This window comes from Carassius auratus, unplaced genomic scaffold (assembly GCF_003368295.1).
Source record: "Carassius auratus strain Wakin unplaced genomic scaffold, ASM336829v1 scaf_tig00009986, whole genome shotgun sequence".
Lineage (NCBI taxonomy): Eukaryota > Metazoa > Chordata > Actinopteri > Cypriniformes > Cyprinidae > Carassius > Carassius auratus.
In genome coordinates, this window is record NW_020524095.1 from 17,955 (window position 1) to 41,802 (window position 23,848).

The 23,848-nt window shown below is 35.0% G+C and overlaps 1 protein-coding gene across 1 annotated transcript; it reads left to right on the forward strand.

Moving 5' to 3' along the window:
- Positions 1–933: 933 nt before the first annotated feature.
- LOC113072714 (mitogen-activated protein kinase-binding protein 1-like) lies at positions 934–20,601 on the forward strand. Its single transcript, XM_026245681.1, has 7 exons — positions 934–1,506; positions 4,478–4,569; positions 14,657–14,719; positions 16,738–16,795; positions 18,805–18,975; positions 20,176–20,314; positions 20,470–20,601. The coding sequence occupies exons 1-6, from the start codon at positions 1,393–1,395 to the stop codon at positions 20,293–20,295; spliced, it is 618 nt and encodes a 205-aa protein (XP_026101466.1). The 5' UTR covers positions 934–1,392; the 3' UTR covers positions 20,296–20,314; positions 20,470–20,601.
- The last annotated feature ends 3,247 nt before the right edge of the window (positions 20,602–23,848 follow it).

A 23,848-nucleotide genomic window follows, 5' to 3' on the forward strand; every position in this document is an offset into this window, starting at 1 on the left:
TTTTAGTTTTCTTCATGTACAAAAAGTATTCTTGTCGCTTCATAAATTTATGATTGAATCACTGATGGCAGATGGACTATTCTCACGATACTTTTCATACTTTCCTGGACCTTGTCACTGTTATTTATTTAGCAGTCTATGGGACAGTTTCAAGCCTACCGATTTTCATCCAAAATATCTTAAATTGTTTTCCGAAGATGAACAAAGCTTTTACGGGTTTGGAACGACATTGGGGTGAATATTGACAAAATGTTCATTTTGGGTGAAGTAACCCTTTAAGGGAATGATAAATGTTGCTTTATCATTTAGTTACAACTGTTTTCAGTCTGAATGGCACAGCAGGCTGGATTTGTTCTTCGTCATAAATCTCCATTTGCCAGCCATAAATATCCTTATTTCTAATCTCTGCATCATTCATTCATATATCCCAACATTTGGCATGTGCATGAAAAAAGCTACATGGGTATTACAGAATGGCATCTGGCAAAGACTGGAGAATTGCAACCATGCAATGTTTACATTGGAACCATTGCTGTAAAATGCAAACAACATTTATCCTGTAGATGGTATGTTACTGGTCCAAGATGCTATACCGGTATTTGTGCTTTGACCTGAGCTAAAACCAGAGCGGAAAACGTTAAAAAAAAAACGAGTTTCCAAGCTTAAACTGAATTATACAGTTGTGGGAAATGAATACGATAATGCGACAGTTTTCTACTATTCAATTATTTGCAAACATCAAAATAAACACTTTGCCTAAAGTAAACTAATTGTATACATATGTGTATTTAAAGTATAATGGTTAAGTGGCTAAGGCAAATTTTTATATTAATTAAGAGAAGCACGCAACATTTTGTACTCCTGAGATATCAAGTCGCGTTATCTTATTTATATTCAGGAGCCAAGAGGTCCCCCATAACATAAATCGTTAATTGGCCAGCTGCCAAGCGTCCGCCTCCCGATTTTAGCCTTTCAGCCAATCAGAACAACCGACTGAAAAAACGTCGCCTTGCATAATTAATATTCATGAGCCTTGCCTTTACAGTAGTAGGGTTTGTAAATACACACCACACCGGTGAAGGTATCACGACTGGAGGTTGTTCGCGGAGCTTTCACACCGGCTCGCCGTCAAACTGCTGATTATACACGAAACATGGTCCATTTTAACAAATGGACGTCAGTGAGGAGCACGTCTCTCACCGACAGGACTACAGCACAGGATTTAAAGCTCCGATAGTGGTGGATTGGTTTAGTATAGGAAATAAACACGCAGTGAACGGATCATGGCTTATTTTAAACGCGTATTGTTTGTCTAATTGATTAACGACTGTGATTGTAGCGTCCCGCCATTTGTTTGTTGGAAATATTGAATCAACAGCGCACCAAATCAAGATGACAGGGGAAAACACAACTATCAAAAGTCGGATTAAAAATCAGATTCCTTCGCCTTTCATTAAATTGAGAAGAAGTAAAGCTGGAAACAACAAAGAGAATCTCAGGGATAAGGTACAGTGCACTACTTACATTAAATTACATGAAGCACGTTACGTATGTAATCTGTTATCTGCAGCTGACAGTGTATCCGATAGCTGGGATTTTCGGCAGTTTAATGCAAGGTGACAATTAATTGGCACTTATATGTCAAAATGTTTCCAGGGTTTTGTTGTGTAAACTTCACAAAGGCATGATGTGGTTCTTTCAGTACAGTGCAACAGCAAGAAGACTAAAAATTACTGACCTATTTGCCACATGTCACAAATAATTTCAAGCCCTGATAAATGTCATGCTGGGAGATTATAATGCACGATAATAATAATAATAATATGAATGGCCCTCAATTAATTAAACACTCGTAATGGTGCAGTGAAAATAAATTTGTTAAAAATGCGCTGCAATATACAGAAACCCTCAATATAAGATAACATAATATTGAGTGCATTTTCAGTTTGGGGATGAGGGCACCCTTTATTCAGTATATAATATATTTTTAAAAATTCAAGCAGTGGTAAAGTGCATATTGTGAAAATATAATGCTCAAATATGCATTATGATTATTGTATCAGAGTATTAATTAGGCTACTGACTGTTGCATTCCATTCAGATTGCCTGTTTACTGCTGCAGACCCTGGCTTGGATGACTGTACTTCCGTCTCATACACAGGAGCCTTGTGGTTTTATGATTGTTGAGGCTGTTGTGCAACTGAAACGAATGCCTTGAATAACTCTGAGACCTCAGCTGCATATGATTTGTTGTTCATAAATTGTACACCGTTGTTCTCACAAGCACATTTTCTGTAACCAAATCCATATCTATATGGAATGTCTCTTTAGTCTGTATTATAGTGTTTATGGTGCTGGATAAGGCATCACTGATATTATTGCTCATTTTATGCCCCATCTCAAATTAAACTTATTCAATTGTATTATATTATATTTTTAAAAGAATAGTTCACCCAAAATGTTACATTTGCTATGGCCATTCAATAGATGACCTTGTTTCCTTAAAAGGTTTGAAGCTCACCAATGGATCCTCTGCAGTGAATGGGTGCCATCAAAATGAGAGTTTAAACAGCTGATAAATATATTATAAAAGCATCATTCACACATGATCTCTTAACAGTAATTTACCTGTTATTTACCAGTAAAGACTGTGTGAAAGGGGCTAATGAAGGAGGGACACAAGCTGTACTGTGGGACAAGAATATAATAAGTAATTTTAAACATTTATGGTTCCTGGTTGCAATGCACAATGCTTCAGAGAAGTCACCCTATGCAATTACATTTCATGCATTTAACATGCATGTCATAATAATAATAAAAATTCAATATCAAACCGTGATGATGATTGCTGTAGAGACAATAATTTTTACATACCATTTAAGCGCTATGCAAAAGACTCTGTCAAGGTGTCTTTGTTTCGTACAAAAGAGGAGATCTGTCTCTCTTTTTGCCTAAAGCACTTTAGGAATCGCTGGTGTACATAACCCAGACAAAGGAATCTGAGCTTTTTGTAAGACTATACATCAGTTGATCTCTTAGACAGGGCTCTATTTTCCAAGGTTTACACACTGTATGAAAATGAAAGGTGCTGTGCAGTTCATTGACTCCTGGCTCAAGGACTTTGCTGTTCTCCGGTGATCCGACATACAATGATTGCAAGAAAGTTTCTGGAAAAGTGCATGACACAGCCGTGGGTTCAGAAATTCCCATTAGAGATGCTGGATGAGAAATGGTTTAAAAACAGCATGCAATTGAAAATGAGCTCTTTTTCCGTTGTTACAGCACTCTGAGACACAGTGGATATATGGAGGTCTGTCAAAACAACTTTGGAAAGATGATAAATCAAAGCAACAACCACAATTATAGTGTTTTTAGCATCAGCATGTTCAGCACAAATTGTGGTAGTACTGAGGCTACATCCAGCTTACAGTAGGATAATGGATGTACATGCATATAATTTGATGTCCAAACGCTGACTTCAGCTTTTTGATTTGTTGAAACCTGTATTTTTTGGGGATAAAACAGTAGTAAACGGAAAGACAGCTTGCGTCCTTATTAATGAAATGATGGCAGAAGACCACTTTTATAAACCGGGTGTTGTTCCTTTCAGTTCTCTCTTGACCTGTACTTAATGTGGCCATGACTGATATGAGAGTGTTCTGAGCTTGGATATGGCCATGCTTTCTTTGAAGAGATGGTCTAGGCAGAGGTTTTAATGCATAGAATAAAGGTCTCAGATGCTGAAGACAGGTGTAGATGTTCAATAAACTGGTTTTATGTGGTTTTCACAGTGCATGTGCATTCCTCATTGTTTTTTGCTGGAATGATAGTATGACATTGTGTGTTCATCTTATACATATTATGCATTATACATAATCTGTAATTATGGTAGTAACAACTTTTGAGTAATGATTTACCACATTTTTATAAATTAGTATTAGTCAGTGCTTATGCAGTTGTAGTGTAAATTTACACTATAATGGGAATGTTATTCACACATTACCCAGCCAGTTTACTGTTTGCAGATTTAAGCATTAAATATTTAATCTTGTTTTTGTGCTTGAAGAACATGTTTCCTTCAGTTTGAACAGTTCAGCACTATTTAAAGTCTCATGGAAAATGTTGAATATTTAATTAATGTTTTAGATATTTTAAAATATTTTGTATTTTAATTTATATATTCAATTTATATTTTATATATTTTAAAATATTTTATATATTATATATATATATATATATATATATATATATATATATATATTTTTTTATTTATTTTTTTTTATGTATATTTAATATATATAGTAAAACATTAATATTTTAATTTATATATTTTCTTTATTTAAAAATATTTACATTTATTTTACATTCATATATTACATTTTTGTGTTGTTCATATTCAAGAATAATTCAGTGTTCAGACAACATTCAAATAATGTGAAGTGCCCATCAAAACTTTTATTTTAATGTAATTCCTCAGGTGACGTTGGAAAAAGTCCTGGGAATCACTTCCGTCGCGAATCGTGCTTTGGCGTGTGACCCACATTCAGGATTGGTTGCTTACCCAGCCGGGTAAGTAACTCAATTTCTCACAATAAGAAAAGTTTTTTTTTTTTTAATAATTTTGTGACACTTGCCTGAATAACCAGGTGAATGTAATCAGTTGAATGATGATCTATGATGGTGAGTCAGATCTCATTTTGGAGGTAGTTTTGTAGCACATTGCTAAAAACAGAGCTTGGTGACTCGCAGAAGGAAGTTCTTACTGGCAAAAGAAACCACAGAGTGAAAAAAGAGGAGAGTTAAGAATCTGATAACAGTTGAGTGATCTTAGTGACGTTAGGTGTGGTACAAACAGGAAATGCAGGATTTAGTCTAGCGTTTTACAAAGACAATTTGGCTCTTAAAACATCCTGTAGATCTTCGTTCTCTCTCCAAAGCATGAATGCAGCTTGATTTTGATATTTTTTCCCCCCAAATGTATTGAATTAGAGCAGTGGCCAAGAATAAAAATTGCTTTGGCTATTTAATCTCTGGAAAAGTGCACCTGGTCTTGTGATTTATAGTATAACACATTATTACAATCACAAAGTTTTTGAAACAAAATGTTTCCGGACTTGCACAATAGCAATACCACAGTATTTTTTTAATTACTTTGGAGCATCATGCGTCATCATGAGTGGCATTTATTTTATTTGAAATAGATTACAGTTCAAAAGCTATAGTCAGTGGGACTCCAGTAGTGCTGTTCAGGTATACAATTGAAAATAAAGTCATAAAAGTACTGTGTACAGTATGTGTACATTACTGTTCTAAGGATTGGGGTCAGTAAAGTTATTAACACTTTTATTCAGATGCTTTAACTTGATCACTAATGACAGTAAATACATTCTTTCTATTCTTTAAAGAATCCTGGAAAAATGCATCTTGGTTTGCACAAAAATATTAAGCAGCGCAACTCTTTTCAGCATTGATATTAATAAGAAATATTTCTTTAGCGATTTCTATGAGATCAGGTGACACTGGAGACCAGAGTAATGATGCTGATAATTCAGTTTGTATCACAGGAATAAATTACATTATAAAATATATTATAATAGAAAACGAGACTGTTAGGATAGTTGATTGCCCAGCTGATGAAACACTGAAAATGCATGCTTAATAAACATAACTTATAAAAAGTTAAACATGACCTGGCTAGAACGGTATTATGTATTGAACAAATCTGTTGAATGCAGTATAGGAAGGTACAGTAGAAGTGTTCTTTTTATTTTTAAGGCTCACAAAGCTTCTATAACAAACCTCACTCGATGCTAAGTCAGCAGTTTGATTGAGCCAAGCGAGCATTTGGTGCTGATGTCTTGGCTTGCTATAGGTAGGAAAATTAGCGCAGGCTTAAGCAGCTGTCACAGATCCACTAACAGACCCCACACGTCTAAGAGATATCGAGCCAGTCCTTTACGAGGGCTGTGAAATGCATTTTCTTGTTTGAATACTGTGCCGATGCTGTAAACAAATGTGAGGTCACCTGAGGTAGTTTACTGTAGTATATGTTTATGCATGCACTGTTAATGTAAAGGAACCAAGTCTGCATTGTTGTAGTAACTGTATATTCCTCCACAAAGCAGATGTTCCCCAGCATTGTGTTGTCCTGCAAGTTTAACTGTTTATTCGATTTATTAGATCATCTAACTTTAAGACTAATGTGAGGTCAAAGTGCATTCAAAGCTTCCGAGATTAAATCAAATCTTGGATTATTATTATTCAAATGAAATATGAATGTTAATTCAAGTCTAAAAGAGCTGTAAACTCCTTCTGGACTGTATTAATTAAAGATGAGGCTATTTGCAGGAAGTTGTCCTATTTTCATGAACTGTAGATTTGTTTAAGTGCAGTCTGGTTCTATCTGCATGATCTCAGTATGTGCTACAGCTTTTGTAGGGAATATTCACACTGGTCATTTTATTTTTCATTAGATGAGAGAAACTTGCGGGCCAGTATGATTTAAGATTTGGGTCACACCTGCAAAACCGCTGTAGCTACACATATTTGGTGCCACTAAGCTTGTTTGTTAATAAATGCCACCATATCACAGTGAATTTGTTTTTCATTTGAGTTTTTGTTTTAGTATTTTATTATTTTATACTTGTTTGGCGTGAATGGACCATCAGCCAGTAATGCATTTTGCTGTTTGGTTTTTAACCTTAACATCAGAACATACAATTCTGTCGTTTCCTGACGTTTTGTATTCCTGTTCTGAAAATTAACACAGAATACATACATAAATACACACACACACACACACACACACACACACACACACACATACACATATATATATAGAGAGAGAGATAATAAGGAGTGCAAAATTGATAGGGAAAAATGACTAACAAATATATTTAAGTTTTTTAATTTTATAATTAATTAATATTGCATTTTTTCATCACAGGAATAAATTACATTAAAATGGTTATAATTGTAATAATATTTCACACTATTGCTGTTTTTACTGCAGTTTTGATAAAGTAAATGCAGACTTGGTGAGATTAAGAAACTTTCTTTTCAAAAACATTAAAATATCTTAATACGTGCTTTCAATAACATAAAAAAAAATCTTGATTATAAACTTTATATATTACATATTACCTGAGTTTCTCTCTTGATGACACCAGAAAAGTGTTCTAAGAAAGTAAAAGGTGTCCTTTTTTATATTATGCTGATTTAAAATGACCTTGCTGTTGAGCGAGCCATTTCATGCCCTTTTTCAACACCCTGCCATGATTCTCACAATGTTTTGTTTTTAATATTTGTCTTAAGGAGAAGTACTGTAACCCTTCATATTAGGCTTTGTTGTGCAGTACAGTGTCAGTGCTATAAGAGGGGTGTACTTTGTGTGGTTTAGGACAGCGTCTTCTGCAAAGCCAGGAAAAACCAGTAGAACCAGAAGCAAACAGCAAAAGCTGAGTTACACATGCCTTTTTGATCTCTTAGAATTTTTATTTTTTTTGTAGATACAGAGGAAGTTATGGTTGTTAAAGCATGCGTTAAAATTTTCTCGGTATAGTTCTCAATGCTGTGAATTTGCAGGCTCATGAAAAAACAAAACGGATGACTTGCATGCATTAAAATATATATGTATGGAACACATGTACTGAAGTAAACGGATCAATTAATTGTAAATCTACATAGTCATTTATAATATTAAGGCACCCTTAGCTAATTTATCCATTTCTGCACGCAAGAACATCTGTGAACTGTATTTGAGCATTTGAATGATGAATGAGTTCTGGTGTAATGTGGCGGTCACTGTAGAATAGATATGAGCTTAATGAATAAATGTCCCTCTGTGTTAATCAAAGATGCATGAAAATGTGTGTGCTGCGGTAAAGTGGGTCAGTAGAGCAGAACGGACGGATGATGGATATGAGGAAGGGAGGAAAGGGTGACATGGGCAGAGTAAAAAAATAAAGGAAGGTTGTAGCAGTAGAGGTTGATTTAGCATTGCTGTGGTGTGTGTGGTCGTTCTCTCTGCTGCATTGCAGTATTCAGCACTCGTGAGGCTCTCCGGCTCCACACACACACAATCCCTAATGACATCTCACGCTAACACACACATGCTCCGAGAGCAGAGCCGCAATCTAAAGACACCCGTGGGAATACCAAACAAGTAGAAGCCACTCATGCCGGAGATCATTTTAGGATAAAATAAAATACAAGTATCATTTTTATTCTGACTCTGCAGTCATGTACTTGAAGAATGACAATAATTGAAAATCGTAGTTGTGTTGTACAAGCAGTTTGGCTACTTGTAAAAGTGTATAGATGAGTGCTGAATTAGACTGATGAATATGCAAAACACACACACACACACACACACACGTATCTCAACATCAGTTTAACTCACTTGAAGGTCACTGCGGAAGGATGATTTTTGCAAGGCTGGTCTGTACGAAAGCAGTGGAATCCCTTTACTAACATCTTTCTTCTACAAGTACATGGTTAGTGATATATACTGCATAAAGCTGATGGTCACTTGAAGGAAGTAATGTTGCCATCTGTGATCCAGGATGACCAAAACTCTGACCAAAACTAATTTTCACAGGTTGAGAATTAAATAAGTCAATATTTGAAATAAAAGTTTAACACAGCAAACATGAAGATATATTTTACATCTTCAATTTTTAACCCTCTCATTTCCTTACAATGAAAGCAGAATGTTTGTAGGTTTTATATTTACATGCACCAGCTCCATCTGAATATATAAATAGATAAAGCAAAACTGACATTATATACAGGTACCTGTCAAAAGTTTTTTTTAATGTTTATGTAAGAATGTTCTTATGCTAAATATTTCTTATGTATTTTAAATGTTTTTTTACTCAAGGGAGTGTTTTGAAAACCTGTTTATCCTTTTATTTATTTTATTTATCCTTATTTTTGCAATTGCATTGGGTGATGATAGTGGCACAGAAGAGATGAGCAGGAAGGTTGCCTAAGCACATCATAGTAGCAGGTATTCCCTACAGTGCATGATCCTCTGCCATCTGAAAGTGTGCTGACTGCTGGGCCCAGACGCGCAGGATTAGGACAACCTGGTCACCATCTGTCTGAGGCAGAGGAGCGACCAGGCTTGGGTCACTGGGGAGGTCTGGCTAATAGCCAGACTTACAGCTGGGCTCAGTCTTGGTTGTGATGGGGAGTGATGCCTGTGTGTGCGCCTCACCACCTGTCTGTGTTTTATCCCACTCACCAGAGGAAAGAAGGCTAAAACTGTCCATATTTTGATCTGCCTCATCTTGAACCTTTGTTCACACACACACACAGAGACTCACACAAAACTGTCTACAACCAGAACAGTTGTTTAACCTGAGAGACCATAACACAAGCTGTTTGTGATCTAGTTATCTTTAGCCTTTGCTATACATCAGCTTTGGGCTTGTTTTAAGTACTTTCTAGAATGAATAAACAGTTTCTTACTGTTTTGTATCACACTTGATGATGTTCACAGTAACGCTGGTTCAAATTGTGATGTGAAAATCTGCATCTTTATAAGAAACAAAGACATAAAGGCATTTTTAACTTCAAACTGTTGCTTCTGGCTAAAGAAAAAGAAAGGTATTTGAAAAATATCTAAAGAATTTCACTTATGAAATTCTTCATTCCAAAGTGACAGCAACATTGAATACCGACTAACTGTTTTGGATATCCATAAGTACTTTGCACAGAGGTGGGTAGTAACGAGTTACATTTACTTCGTTACATTTACTTGAGTACATGTTTTGGGTGACTAATACTTTCGGAGTATATTTAAAGACAGGTACTTTTACTCAAGTAAATTTTTTGTGAAAATACTGTACATTTACTTCGTTACTATTGGTGACCCTCCTCTTGTTATCTTAATGCAATACAATTTATAAATGCTTCAGTTTATTCCAAAAGCCTTCTACTTTTCGCTAAGCAATGAGCGATGCCACTTTGCGAATTATTCATTCTTTTGAGTCAATTATGTTCAAAGACTTTGATCAAACCATTTGGCAAACAAGTGAATTATTTCGCGAATCGTGAATGATTTGATTTTAATGATTCATTCAGTTCCCTGCCGCACACACTAAGCCGTCTGAAGCAGTTCTGACTCAAATTTGTAACAGAAACTATAAGAATATCAAGAGCATTGAAGACATGGCTCTGGATATATAGTCAATTGAAAACAAATCTGATGAAGATCTTCATTAGATGAACACCGCGTGCACTATCTACAGTTCATCAGTTAGATAGGCTACATTCGATTACAGCACACAATACCAATATGACATTACCAGTTTGTTGTGTGTGTAACTTATTAAAGACAATGTATTTAATAAGGCTATAATTTAATTTATTGATGCAAATTTTCATCAGCTGTTCCTCCAGTTTTCAGAGTCATGATCCTTCGGAAATCATTCTAATATATTGACTTATTACCAGAGATGGAAACAGTTTTACTGCTTAATATTTTTTATTTGATTATTTGATGAAAAAAAAGTAGGGATGCACTGATTTTGACCGATACCAATAACCGATAATTCCTTAAATATGAAAGCCGATAACCGATTTGTTGGCCAATAAATCTAAATCCGCATTTTTACATAATTTTTGAGAACCTGATTGCCAAAAAAGTCTCCCCATTAAAGCTAAAAAGAACATATTATATGCTATATGCTTATATATTACATAACTTTTATATATATATATATATATATATATATATATATATATATATATATATATATATATATATATCTAAATAAAAATTGACTATAGATATACAGTATATCTATAGCTAACTGTTTGTATGTACTTTGTGTATTATGTGTAGTGTTAACTGTAAGTTTGTCTAATGGTACACTGTGTGTACTGACCATATAAATGTGCATATTGCACACTTTCACCCATTGATGTCTGTTGGTTATATGTTAACTGTTTCTGGAGCTAGCTCCCAAGAATTTCACTCACCAAAGCACATGTGCTGTGGTGATGTGACAATAAAAGTGACTTGACTTGACTTTACTACATGATCCAAAGTAACTTGTAACTAACTACTTGAGTAGTTTTTTTTTTTTTATCCAATACTTTTTTACTCTTACTCAAGTAATTACTCAGACTATTACTTTTAGTTTACTTGAGTAATTTTTTTCTATAAGTACTTTTGCTTCTACCCACCTCTGACTTTGCTATCAACATGTAATGTCACTGTATCTGTTTATAATAGCCTGGTTATGGAGATATGGAGAACTGTAGAGGGTTTGGTGGCCTAAGATCACTGAAGCAGTCATTTGCTTGATCTGTGCATTGCTACACTTCACTTGGCTTATTCGATTCACTGCTAGGTGAGATAATGAGCTGGATCAGCTTTTTCTGGGTTTCAAGAAGCACATGATGCCACACGTGGGCCCTGCAGAGTTTCACAACAACAGCCAATATATTCACACGCAAGATACATTGTCATTACTTGATAACTTGTTTTACGCAGAATCTCATGATTCATATAAACTTCCTCATTGCCGAGCTTTTCTTATAAAGTTCTCATGTCTGAAATGGTACAATGACATTCATATGAAATCAGTCAAAATTGTATGGAACTCTGCTGAAAACTCCAGATTTTCATAGAAATTTGAGTTTAGCTCTGGGCTGAAACTGTATAGTGAAGAATTACCAAAGAAAAATAAAAGATTTTAGTTTAGTTTCAGTTGTAGACTTTGGTGGTGGAATGTTTATCCCAATGCTCATAGAGTAAAATGTGAGAATTAAATTACAGCTAAAATAAAATAAAAATACTAGATTAAAATATTTTTAATAAGTAAAAAAAAGTCAATAGAAATTACTAAAATGGTAATGAAAATATTAAAATAAAAGCTAACTCAAAATATTATTAAATACTATAATAGTACTAAAATAACACTGAAATGGTTTAGTAAAAGTTTTTGTTTATATAACAGCTCAAACAATTATATTTGTCCTATATCTCATAAGCACTGAATTATTTTTAGAGTTTCCCTTCTAAATTCTGTGAAATAGGCTGTGCTTTGGGTGCTTTTATAGTTTATTTTTGAGAACAGTTATATCTCTATAGACTTCGTTAGGCACAATTCAATGCCTCGGTATGTTAACCGATTCAGTTCGATGTTAGGGTTCATTTGCTGGCTCGACCTATTGTAAACTTGTTTTCCAAGACAAGTATTTTGGAAAAACATCAACCTGCTCAGCCTGTTGAAGAGAGTATGCAAATAAGTGGTGATGTTGGCTGAGATATGTGACATTTAAGACAGCTAAATATAGATTTGACATCAATATAACACAACATTCGCCTGAAGATTACATGAACAAAACTCAAACAATATAAAAATATATTGTTCAAAGTTATCCTGATTTAGACTTTAAAATTAGATCACATTTGTTAACATTGCATTATATGAACATACCGTGAACGACACTTTTAATTTGAGCTAAATTTTTAGATATTTTTTGTTTACAAGGCCAGGCATATTTGCTGACTGTGCACTGATTCATATCAGCTTATCTTTGTAATGGAAGGAGCCATAGATGTTCTTACAACAGGCTTGCACAGTCATTGATCCGAGGCCTGTCAATCCCATCAACAGCTTGGCTTGTATGTGGTGCAGGAGATCCATTATTGGTATTACCTGCCAACAGTGAAGGTCCACTCCTCCTTCGTTTCCCTTTCTTTGGTATCAGTGGTTTCTAGAGACATGAGTAATGTGCAATTGAAGCATGAGGTCATCTGTTCTGTCCCTCTCTTCTCAGACGCACAGAGCTTGATGACAGGGAGGCTTTAACTTGGCCGATTCCAAACGGGGCTCTTCCTGTGGCTGGGGGAGACCGAGCGCTTGTGTGGCTTTGTGCTTTCTTTGTGTGTGTGTTTCATTTAAACTGACCAATAGAGCTGGACCTTTGCCAGTGGAAGAGACCTTTACTCTGAAGATGTAGTTTCATTAAAGCAGACATTTGATTATCTCTATAAAGTCTGGTACACGTTTGCACATGAATTAATTCTGTCTAAGCATCCCCCATTTAGACAGGATGGGGCTTCCTGTATGGCTTTGTTTTTTTATTTTTTTTATGTAAGATTTAGTGAGGATGTAATGTAAAATAACAAATTTCATGGAAGATCTTTTGGTAAGAATTTTTTGTTATATGATTTAATATGATGGTTTTGAAAATGAAGCAGACTATAAAGGTGTGATTTGAGGAAATCCTGTTTCTCACTACTAAGTACCTCAAATAAATCTCTTGATTATCTGTCATGTTCGATGTCATGAGTCTCACAAACATGTGTGTGGGCAGAAAACATGGACCCTGAACTATAAGAATGCGCGTAGCAGGGAGCCTGACCCTTGCAATTTTGTGTATATGAATGAGTACAAATATTTTATTCATTTATTTATTTCCTACATTCCTTCCTTTCTTCCCTATCTAATGACTATGTTTTATATGAGTCTAAATTATAATAAATAAATAATTATAATAATAAATAATATCATTAATTTTATTTATTTTTATATATGCTATATGTTTTAATTCTACATCATATACAATTTTACATCAATTTAAAAACTGTATTAATTTACGCTGTGCATGCATCTATATATCTATCCAAATATTCATCCAACTATCTGTTTCTTTATCTATATCTTTATTTATAGATTTAGTTTGTGAGTTTAATTGCAACTAATGTATCAGATAGTCTGAGCACTCATCTCCTTTGGGTGGCTGTGGAAATGCATGGCAGGGTGTTTTTGCTTTTCTGAAAACTGATTTAAGCACAAACTGTCTCTGTATCAGCATTTTACTTTTAGTAGGGACTCCAGCATTTTGTTTATGCAGTTATTTGTGAAAATGTGTGTTTTAGCAGTTTTTACTTGTTCTTATTTTTCTGACTGTACCAATGGATTCAGCAGTGGTCGTTGACGTGTTTCCTCTGTGTTCTGTTTGTCTGACTGCCTTCCTTTTCTGACATTGTCTCAGGCAGTCTTTATACCACCAGCTCTACAGTACTTCCATATGAAAGGCTGTAAGGGCTTGTGTTTGTTTTTCATTCTTTGAAAAGGAATGAGATTGTTCCTGTATTTGGGAGATAAAAAAGGCAGAGGATAAGACTCGACTCTGTCACACACTGCACCCGTACAACACAAAACCCAAAATAACACACCTAGAAAATAAATTGTGGCAGCGGTATAGTACATTGACCTTTTAGATAGCAATACTTTATTATGATATATTCACCAGAAACATAAAACATGATATTCACAGTAAATACAGTAGCACTCCAAGGTACTTCAAATACTATCATGGTTACTGCTCTAATACATTAACAGACTCAGGATATGAAACATTGTTAAATGTTGGCCTAAAAAATCAGGTATAAGCATGTTAAAATAAGTATCTTTTTGTCTAATTAAGGTAGTAGAAAACACCACTCTATGATTTAGGTAGTGGAATTGTGGGATTGTGGCTTAGCTGTCAAGATCTGGGCTGCTAACCCAAAGGCTGTCATTGATTAAGACTTTTTCACCATAGTAAAATAGTTTTGTTTATGTTGTTTTGGATTGAAAGTGTCAGCTAAATCCCATTTTAATGACCCCTTTCTTTTGTCATTTTATAGGTGTGTGGTGGTGCTACTGAACCCTAAGAAAAACAAACAGCATCATATCCTCAATAGCTCCAGGTAAGACTTTTTCATACTTTTGTAACCAAGCGCAACGTGAATAAATGTCACCTCTTATGGCTCATAAGCTGCACAAGTGTACTATATTCTTATAGATAAAGGTGCTTTATTGGCATCTAAGGGTAAACCTTTCTATTCCACTAAAGGTTCTCTATACATTCTTAAAAAAAAAAGAAGGTTATTTGTTGGCATTGATGGTTCCATGAAGAACCTTTAACACCTGTGTAACATTTCCATTCCAAAAAAGGTTTATAGAGGAAAAACAATCTTTAAAGATCCACTGAAGTGTATTAAAGGGTCATGAAACCCCCAGACTACTTATTCTAAGATTATAGCAGAGATGTTTGTGTTGTACATCATAGAAGACAATGTTAGCATCCGCTAATTTGAACTGTTGGAGAAAATTGGTTAATTTTAAGCTTTTTTGCTCTATTTTCATCTTCCAAATTTAAAATCTACATTGTGTTGACGTCACGATATGTGACGTGGCAATGGACTATAGTACATTGATGAGCGTTGGTGTCTATTCAATTATTCATGAGATTGCATGTTCTTATCCTATGAGAAGATGCTTCGCTTAATTATTCACAACAACATGTGTTGATTTGCTATGATGCATCAGACTGTGAAATGACATCGCACACATTAACAGAGAAACATTCATGGATCGCAGAAGAGTGTTTTTTCTTTGTAATAAGAGTTTGGCACAAACGCGATTCATTTACTTGGTGAGTGTAACCGTTTTTATAGCTCTGTGACACAACCTGTCAAAAGGCTTATATAAACGCCACAGAATAATATATATGTCTCATTTGTGAGTCGCTCTGAATAAAAATGTCTGCTAAATGACTGAATGTAAATGTAATATGTTTTCGATGCAGGGTGCATCAAATTGCTGTGCATTTATTTGTGTTTCTAACTCGATGGTAGCGAAATGAAACTGTCTGAACGCAAAGCTGTGTGTGCTGTCTGTCTTCCCTCTTCCCTCTCCCCCGGTCCGCTGCACACCACGCCCACTTTTTTAGCATTTTTTAAAACTGTGGTGAGAACTAACCAGTGCAGAAATGGGGGGTTTCATGACCCTTTAAAATGCACAGTGTTATTTTATGTGTTGAGGTAATTTCAACTGAAACAGGATGACAGGTTGGGACATATAGAGCAGCCCTGCCCTCTTTTTAAATAACCAATAGCGTTTCATTTATAATCTCACATCTCGGGCCAGAGCCATTGAGATTTGTAAAGCTCTGTGTGTGCTGCGCAATGTTTCATCTCAATGGAAAGCATATTTACATTGTCTGAATCGTTCATTATCCCCAGTATAGTGACCAATTCACCATACTGTGAACAAGTGACCAATTTCAGCCAGAGCTTCAGTATCTGTTTATAATATAGCGGCGGGACGCTTCATATTCTAGAGAGCATTTGATTGGACAGAAAGTTTGATGAGAAGCTGAAGTGCAGGTTCAAAATCAACTGATCCATATTGATTAAAAGTTTTTAAAAATGTTTTCTAAATGCGAATTTTGTCGCATGTTAAGGCTAACATATTCATACAAAAAAAAACAAAAAACTTCAATAATGATTTCATGAGGAATTTTAATTAAATTGTAAAATGTTCTCCACACTAACAAAACGGTTCCTTTCAGAACTGTTCACTAAGGTTCTTTATGGAAAACAAAATGGTATTTCATTACTGGGAAAATAAAAAACATTTTGGAAGTTTGTCAAAATGTTCTTTACACTAAGAAAAAAAAATGTTTCTTTTAAGAACTAAAAAAATATATATATTTTTTTTCTAAACTGGCTTACTGTCACACAACCCTGTCTGCCACTGGTTGACCAAACAGATAGTCCTGTCCCAAACTCATGCCACTGGTTCAGCAAATATCATTGTGTTGGGATGCTCAAACATATAATCATCATAAGTAATGGGTGACCAGATGGAGAGGAAGTCTCTTACATTGCAGGATGCATACACTTCAACATTGTCTTAAATACTTCCGTCCACTCTCTCACAGGAAAACCATCACTACGCTCTCCTTCTCTGCTGATGGCAGATACATGGTCACTGGTGAGGTAAGTACTCAACTGCTCAGTATATCTGTGCTTTGTGGTTACATCACATGATCCAGTAGGAAATCAGGAGCTCTGGAACAGTATCTCACTTAGATGTAGCTGATGTAGGCGGCTGTATGAACATAAAGCTCTCTATCTTGTACCTTCAGTACTGAAATCTGAAATCCCTGTGAGCAATGACTAACCATCAGTGTAATTTGTCTCTTATCACAGTGGAGTCAAGTACAGACAAATGTGATGATGGTTGCTTTCCTTCCTCAATTTTGCAGCACTAACATTTGGATTAGGAGGGATTTATTGCTTTGACTGCAATATATAAATCACACAGAAGTCCAGATTATAATAAAACACAGACACACGGTATTACAATCTTCAGAATAAAACTAAATGATTGAAACAAAAGATTATCCCTTTAAGGAACTATCCCTTTAAGAAAAATGTGCATTGATGAAGTGTCCATACCTCTGGTCACAGGCATGCCACTAATGTCTGAAACAGTAGTGTGGACCGTGATAAGAGCTGCTTGGACTTTGTTTGCAAGACTGAACATGAGCACAGATCCTGTCTGCTTCTCTAATCCACTAAATCATGGGAACGGGTGATGTGTGTGTGTGTTTAGACAAAAAAGTAATCCTTTCTGTTTGAGAGGGGTTTTTAACTCCAGCATGTGAAAGTGATGTGAGTTTGTGTTCACCGGCTGCCATGGCAACAGGCGGCATCATGCCAACCTGCACACAGACTGTGTCTGCGGTCATAAAAAGGTCAAAGCGGGAGCACCAAGAAAGGGCAAGGAAGAGAGCATGTAGGGAGGAAGAGAAAGAAAATGTGCCTGGAGGAAGAGACCGAAACAGTCTGGAATCGGCATTTGTCTGCGCACTGTGGTTTGACCTCTGACCCCTACATTCTCACCGTGAATCCCCAGCAGCACTGAATTCTGTTTAGATGTTGGCAGCACAGTCCTGTATTAAAGCGGGATGTTGTGTTAGATTAATCACAACGAATCTTCATTAATTCCTTTTGGTTTGCGGTGATCTGACATGATCTGTCTTGATTGGAGTTGCGTAACGTGGGATCTATGTCAACGTGTTGCACAAACAAGCATTGCACTAAACAGAAAGGTGCTCTTGAATACATGCTTGCAATACATCAAAATACAAAGCCAAGGTTCCCACAGTCAGATAAAATATGAAAATATCAAGGGATGTAAATATGATAGTGATTTTCAGGCCAGGAAAAATCAACATTTCTATAATATATAACATACAGTATAGACATTGTTTATGTGTTTAATTATTTATTTATTCATTTTTGAACAAACTCTCTTATGCTTAACAAGGCTGCACTTATTTGATCAAAAAAAAACACAGTGGAAATTTAATATAAAATTATGAAGTATTATTACAATTTAAAATAACTTTTCTAATTGTATATATTTTAACATTTAATTTCTTTGAATGAATTTCCAGCAGTCTTTACAGTGTCATCTGATCCTTCAATATGATGATTTGATGCTCAAGAAACATTTCTTATTATTTTCAGTGTTGAAAACAGTTATGCAGGTTCATATTTTTGTGAAACCTTTGCTACATTTTTTTCAGGAATATTTTGATGAAAAGAAAGTTTTAAAGAATAGCATTATATGTTAAGTAATAGACATATTTTTTTAATATTATAAATATTATCTTTGCTACCATTGATCAGCCACTTTTGATTAATGCATTCTCTAAGAATAAAACGTATAAATTCATAAAAAAATCTTACTTATATATATATATATATATATATATATATATATATATATATATATATATATATATATATATATATATGTATATGTTTATTGTATGTTTCTAAATATATATATATATATATTTTTCTTAATCTGGTAGATTTAGCTCTTGTTTTGAGATTGTCTGGACTAAAACATGTTGACAGCCTTCATAATCTTTCTCTCTCTCTCTCTCTCTCTCTCTCTCTCTCTCTCTCTCTCTCTCTCTCTCTCTCTCTAGAGCGGTCATATGCCGGCGGTGCGTGTCTGGGATGTGGCAGAGAGGACACAGGTGGCAGAGTTACAGAACCATGAACACGGCGTGGCGTGTGTGGCTTTCTCTCCCAACAGTAAATACATCGTCAGCGTGGGTTTCCAACATGACATGATGGTTAACGTCTGGGCCTGGAAGGTGACTAGCAACATTCGTACAGTCGTGAAAGATGGTTTTCATTTAGTTTATTATTTTTATATTTGCTGTTTGATGTGCTTTTCCTGGAGGAAATAGCAGTGTTTGCAATGCTATAAAGGAATGGTGTTAACACAAGGCAACACTATATTTGTAGTGCACTATAAAGAACGTACATTATAATTTATACAGTGTATGCTTATAGTTGAAGAATGAAAAGAAGAGTAATTTAAAGGAATAGTTCATCCAAAAATGAAAACCGTACTCACTCTCAGGCCATTTAAGATGTAGATGAGTTTGTTTCTTCATCAGATCAGATTTGGAGAAATCTGGAGAAATCCAGTTTCTCACCAGTGGATCCTCTGCAGTGAATGGGTGCCGTCAGAATGAGTCCAAACTGCTGATAAAAACATCACAATAATCCACAAAGCCCCATCAATTAACTTCTAATAAAGCGAAAAAGCTGTGTATTTGTAATTGTATTTGTAAAAAAAAAAATCAGTCCAAATTGTTGCTTTTGGTTCAAATACAAGTCCTCTATACATAATATTGCTTTTTTTAAAGTGAAAAAGTAATCTTGTCTGAATCAGGAGAGAAATCTGCACAGATCAAGTACCGTTTACAACCAACAACAGTCCAAAATGGTTCTAAACATATATGATGGTGGATTTTTGAAGTGAGAGGATGACTCGGGATTTTTTCAGGACGCGTAATAATAAATTAGGTACTGGTATTTTGGCCAGAAGCGATGGTTTAAGGTTGAATTGCCTAGATTTGTTTCTTACAAACATGCAGCTTTTTCACTTCACAAGATGTTAAGTGATGAACTGGAGTGGTGTGGATTACTTGTGGATTATTGGGATGTTTTTATCAGCTGTTTGGACTCTCGTTCTGACGGCACCCATTCACTGCAGAAGATCCAATGGTGAGCAACTGATGTAATCCTACATTTTTCTAAATCTGTTGTGACAGAAACAATCTCATCTACATCTTGAATGGCCTCAGGGTGAGTAAATGTTAAGCAAATTTTTATTTTTTAGTGAACTATTCCTTTAATGTAGTTCGGTTTTACATACTTTGTGTTTACCACGATTTAACCCTTTTGATTGTTTCACTTTACTCAACCAATAGCCTAAAAAACACATCCATCAATCATAGCATAAAAATTTCCTAGACTGAATATTTGTGTTTTTGTCATTTCAGAAAAATGTTGTGGTTGCCACCAACAAGGTGTCCAGTAAAGTGACGGCTGTGTCTTTCTCAGATGACAGCTCATACTTTGTTACAGCTGGCAATAGACACGTGAAGTTTCTGGTATCTTGACCACACCAAGTCGTCCAAGGTACACGTTGGCAAACAACAGCTAGCCAAATCTCTACCAAATACAGCTCTTTTTGAACTTTCAGTCTCAACACAGATGAAATCCCAGCCCATTCACACTGTACTGAATATTATCCAGGTCCTAGATGAAAGTCTCATAAATGTCATCTCTCACAGGTGAACACCACAGCACCATTACAGGGCCGCTCTGGTCTTCTTGGAGAACTGCGCAATCATTTTTTTAGTGATGTGGCCTGTGGAAAGGGTCCGAAGGCGAAACAGCACCTTCTGCATCACTTCCTCTGGGCGGCTCTGTTGAGTTCAATGACAAAAGAATGCTGGACAAGTGGGTGGCGCTCAGGGTGAGTGACGAGGATGCTGATTGGTTGATTGTGTGGTCTGTCCACAAATATGCATGAATGAGTAGTTTGCCATAGAGTTCAATGCCATAGTTTCGATTCAATAAGTAAAATGGAATTCAGAATTGTTTTTTAGATGATTTTAGCTCCTATTTTAATATATTTAAAAAAAAATCATTAAATATCCACATTTTTACACAACACTAGAAAAAAATTACAAAGAAACGTGAAGTAACAATGGATTAAACATGACATTTTGATTTTCCTTGTAAAACATACTCCAGTATTTTTTGTTTTATTTACAACTTTGAAACAGATTTTGATCAGTTTTAGCTGCCTAACTATGAATCTATATTTAAGATAATAAAGGCTGTTGAGTCCATTAGGGCATAAAAAAACAGAATTTATATGAAAATACAAATTTGCAGGCTGTTCTGAACAATTTTTTTAACCAAATCCTCAATGGGAAATGAAATGCGGTAAATAATTCTGAAAGGTCATTCTCGAACATGTTTTGTGAAAATAATATGCATGGAATTAAAGCTGTTTTAGACTTGGAGTTAAACTTAAAAAGTTCAGTTGTCAACATATTGACCTCCTAATTTGTAGTTTGAGTTGTTTAGGCTTCCTTGTCTGTGTGTTTTATCTATGTTAAGCTGTTTTTTTCTTTTTCTGATATTAAAGCCCCTGTAACGGTGGTTTTTCTAAGCTCTCAGCTGTTTTAAGCGAGAGTGGGTGTTGTTAATTACTAATGCTGCTATTACTGTCCGTCTAATATTAGTCTGTTCTGCTTGTCCTTTCACACTGTCCAGAAAAATGACAGTTTCGCAGTAAGTTTGACATCAGGGCTGCGGATTCAGCTGTCACATTCTACATTGTAAAACTCAGTGAACGTCAATGCTCACCTGTACACTGGATGTTTGACCTCATTACCTTCACTTGCCAGTTATCACTCATATCTCAGACAAAGCATTTCACATTATGTATGACCAGGATGCAGAATCATCACCCACAAACTTGCTTAATTTTTAAATACCCATCATTTTCTGCATTCACTGCATACACTGCCCTTTTGCATGTTTGTGTTAAAAAATATAATTATTATGATATTCATTTTTTTTAATAGGATTTTTGTATTTTTACATTGCATTTTTTTATATTTTTTATTTTAGTATTTCATTATTTTAATTATTAGTAATAATTTATTTAATTGCATAGAACACCACATTTTGTGTTTAAATAATATAATTGTAATATATTTGTTATATTGCATTGTTTTAATTATGTATTTAGTATATTTAATTATTTTTAATAGTGTTAATAATTTAACTATTATTATGTAATATATTTAAATACTTTTTACATATTTTATATTATTTTATATTTATAGTAGTATATTATGCATGTAATTAAAGGTATTTTTGTAAGGGTCTGAATAATATATTATATTATGTTTTTATGTAATTAATGTTTACATGTTATAATCACCCAATATATAAATACCAACATGGTATTTTATAATTTAAGTCGGTGGATTATTATTATTTACTGAAACATCAGATAGAGTATTAATGTCTATTTAAAAAAAAAGTTTCTGTATCTCACAAAAAGAGAAGAAGAAATGTGTATTTCGGAAGACCTTTAGAAAACTGTGGGAACATAGTCAGCCATGTTGTGAAACTTGAACACATGATTTAGAGCTGATATGAGATCTTGATTTGACTCTTCACAAACTGTCAAAGTGGGTCCCGGTTAGAGCAGGTGGGCACTGCACAATTCTGCTTTTGTACAGCAAAAACAAGAAAGAGTCAGAAGAGTGCCAGAAAGAAAGGGGTACAGAGAGGATGGTAAAGGATACAAAAGCCTCTCTGTCTAATAGTTTATCAAGTATATTACACAGCTCTGTGAATGAATTGATTTCTGATTGGTCAGTTGCAACATCCCCTCGATAACAACCAGTAAAAGCTGATAACACCGGCTCATCCGGGTAACTGAAGTCAGTGCTACTTTTGCTAGGAAACTGTTATTTTCTTGGTGGAAGCTTTGCGTTTGTTTAGCTAATAAAAAAGGCAGAACCTCCAAAATGGGGGAAGGGTCTCTTCGCGCAAAGACTTTCACCATTGCCTGTGGTTTCAGCCAATTGTTATTGACTTACATTTCAAATAAAACTTTATAAATTAAAAAATTTTATCTAGTTATCTAAAATAAAATCTTATTAACTGCATATCTCCTGAACTGCAACTTTCTTTACCATGCTTTTCAGGTTAAGCTATAGGGTCAGTGTGGGTTTTAGGAGTTAGCATTTTTTTGTATCGTAGTGTAAGAATCAACACTTTAGTTGACACAGCCAATAAAAACTTTAGAATCAGCTTTGGGGAAAGAGCTTGCACTGATGTGGATTGGGGGCATGCTTGTTGTGTGCCTGTCTTGTCCATGTGAGGAAGCCATGCCCTTTTTTAGAGCTCCCACCCCGTTTTGGAGTTCCTGCCCCCATTTGGAGATCTCCAGGCTGCAGTTATACCCTCTCAAATGTTGTGTAGACTGCAGCGTTATCTTTAAATGTTTGTCTAGTTTAGAATTGCCTTTTGCTCGCAACCGCTTCCTTTAAGGAAGCTTTGCATTCGAATATTTAGACACAAATCAGTATTAAGTAATAATCATGTAATAAGTGGAATAATGTACATCCAGCCGTTTGTTATCGCAGAATTACCCCCTTCAGGGTGATACAAGTCCCCTCCGATTTGTGTTGGTGGTTATTCTGGCGATAACAAACCGGTGGCTGATGAAGATTATCCTTACAAAGAGCCCAAGTGTCATTGTACAGCTTGATTATCTAAAAATGAACCTTGGAGCTCTTCTTGACACAAAAAGCTTAATTAGCAAGTAGTCCCCAATGTTCTTATCTCACTAACTTAAATTTCAATATTAGATTTTTCTCATTAGGAACATCTTACAGCCAACAGAAAAACACACAAATGAGCTTCTCACTTGTAACCTACATGTACTCGGGCACTAATGCATACATTTTTTTCACATTGAAACTTTTTTTTTGCCACCTGTTCCATTTTATTTCTTTTTGTTTATATCTCATCATTAAGTTGTTTATTTGAGGTTGGTTGCATTGTGCATTTCCCATGCAATTATCCAATGGAATTTAATAAGACATCCCAATTTAATGCCTAGAGTTCTCATTTTGC

Excerpts from the sequence above, each read along its gene's own strand:
- LOC113072714 (XM_026245681.1), top strand. The coding sequence starts at position 1,393 with ATGACAGGGGAAAACACAACTATCAAAAGTCGGATTAAAAATCAGATT. Across the intron at positions 14,720-16,737 it reads CATATCCTCAATAGCTCCAG|GAAAACCATCACTACGCTCT; the intron begins GTAAGACTTTTT and ends ACTCTCTCACAG. Across the intron at positions 16,796-18,804 it reads GATACATGGTCACTGGTGAG|AGCGGTCATATGCCGGCGGT; the intron begins GTAAGTACTCAA and ends CTCTCTCTCTAG.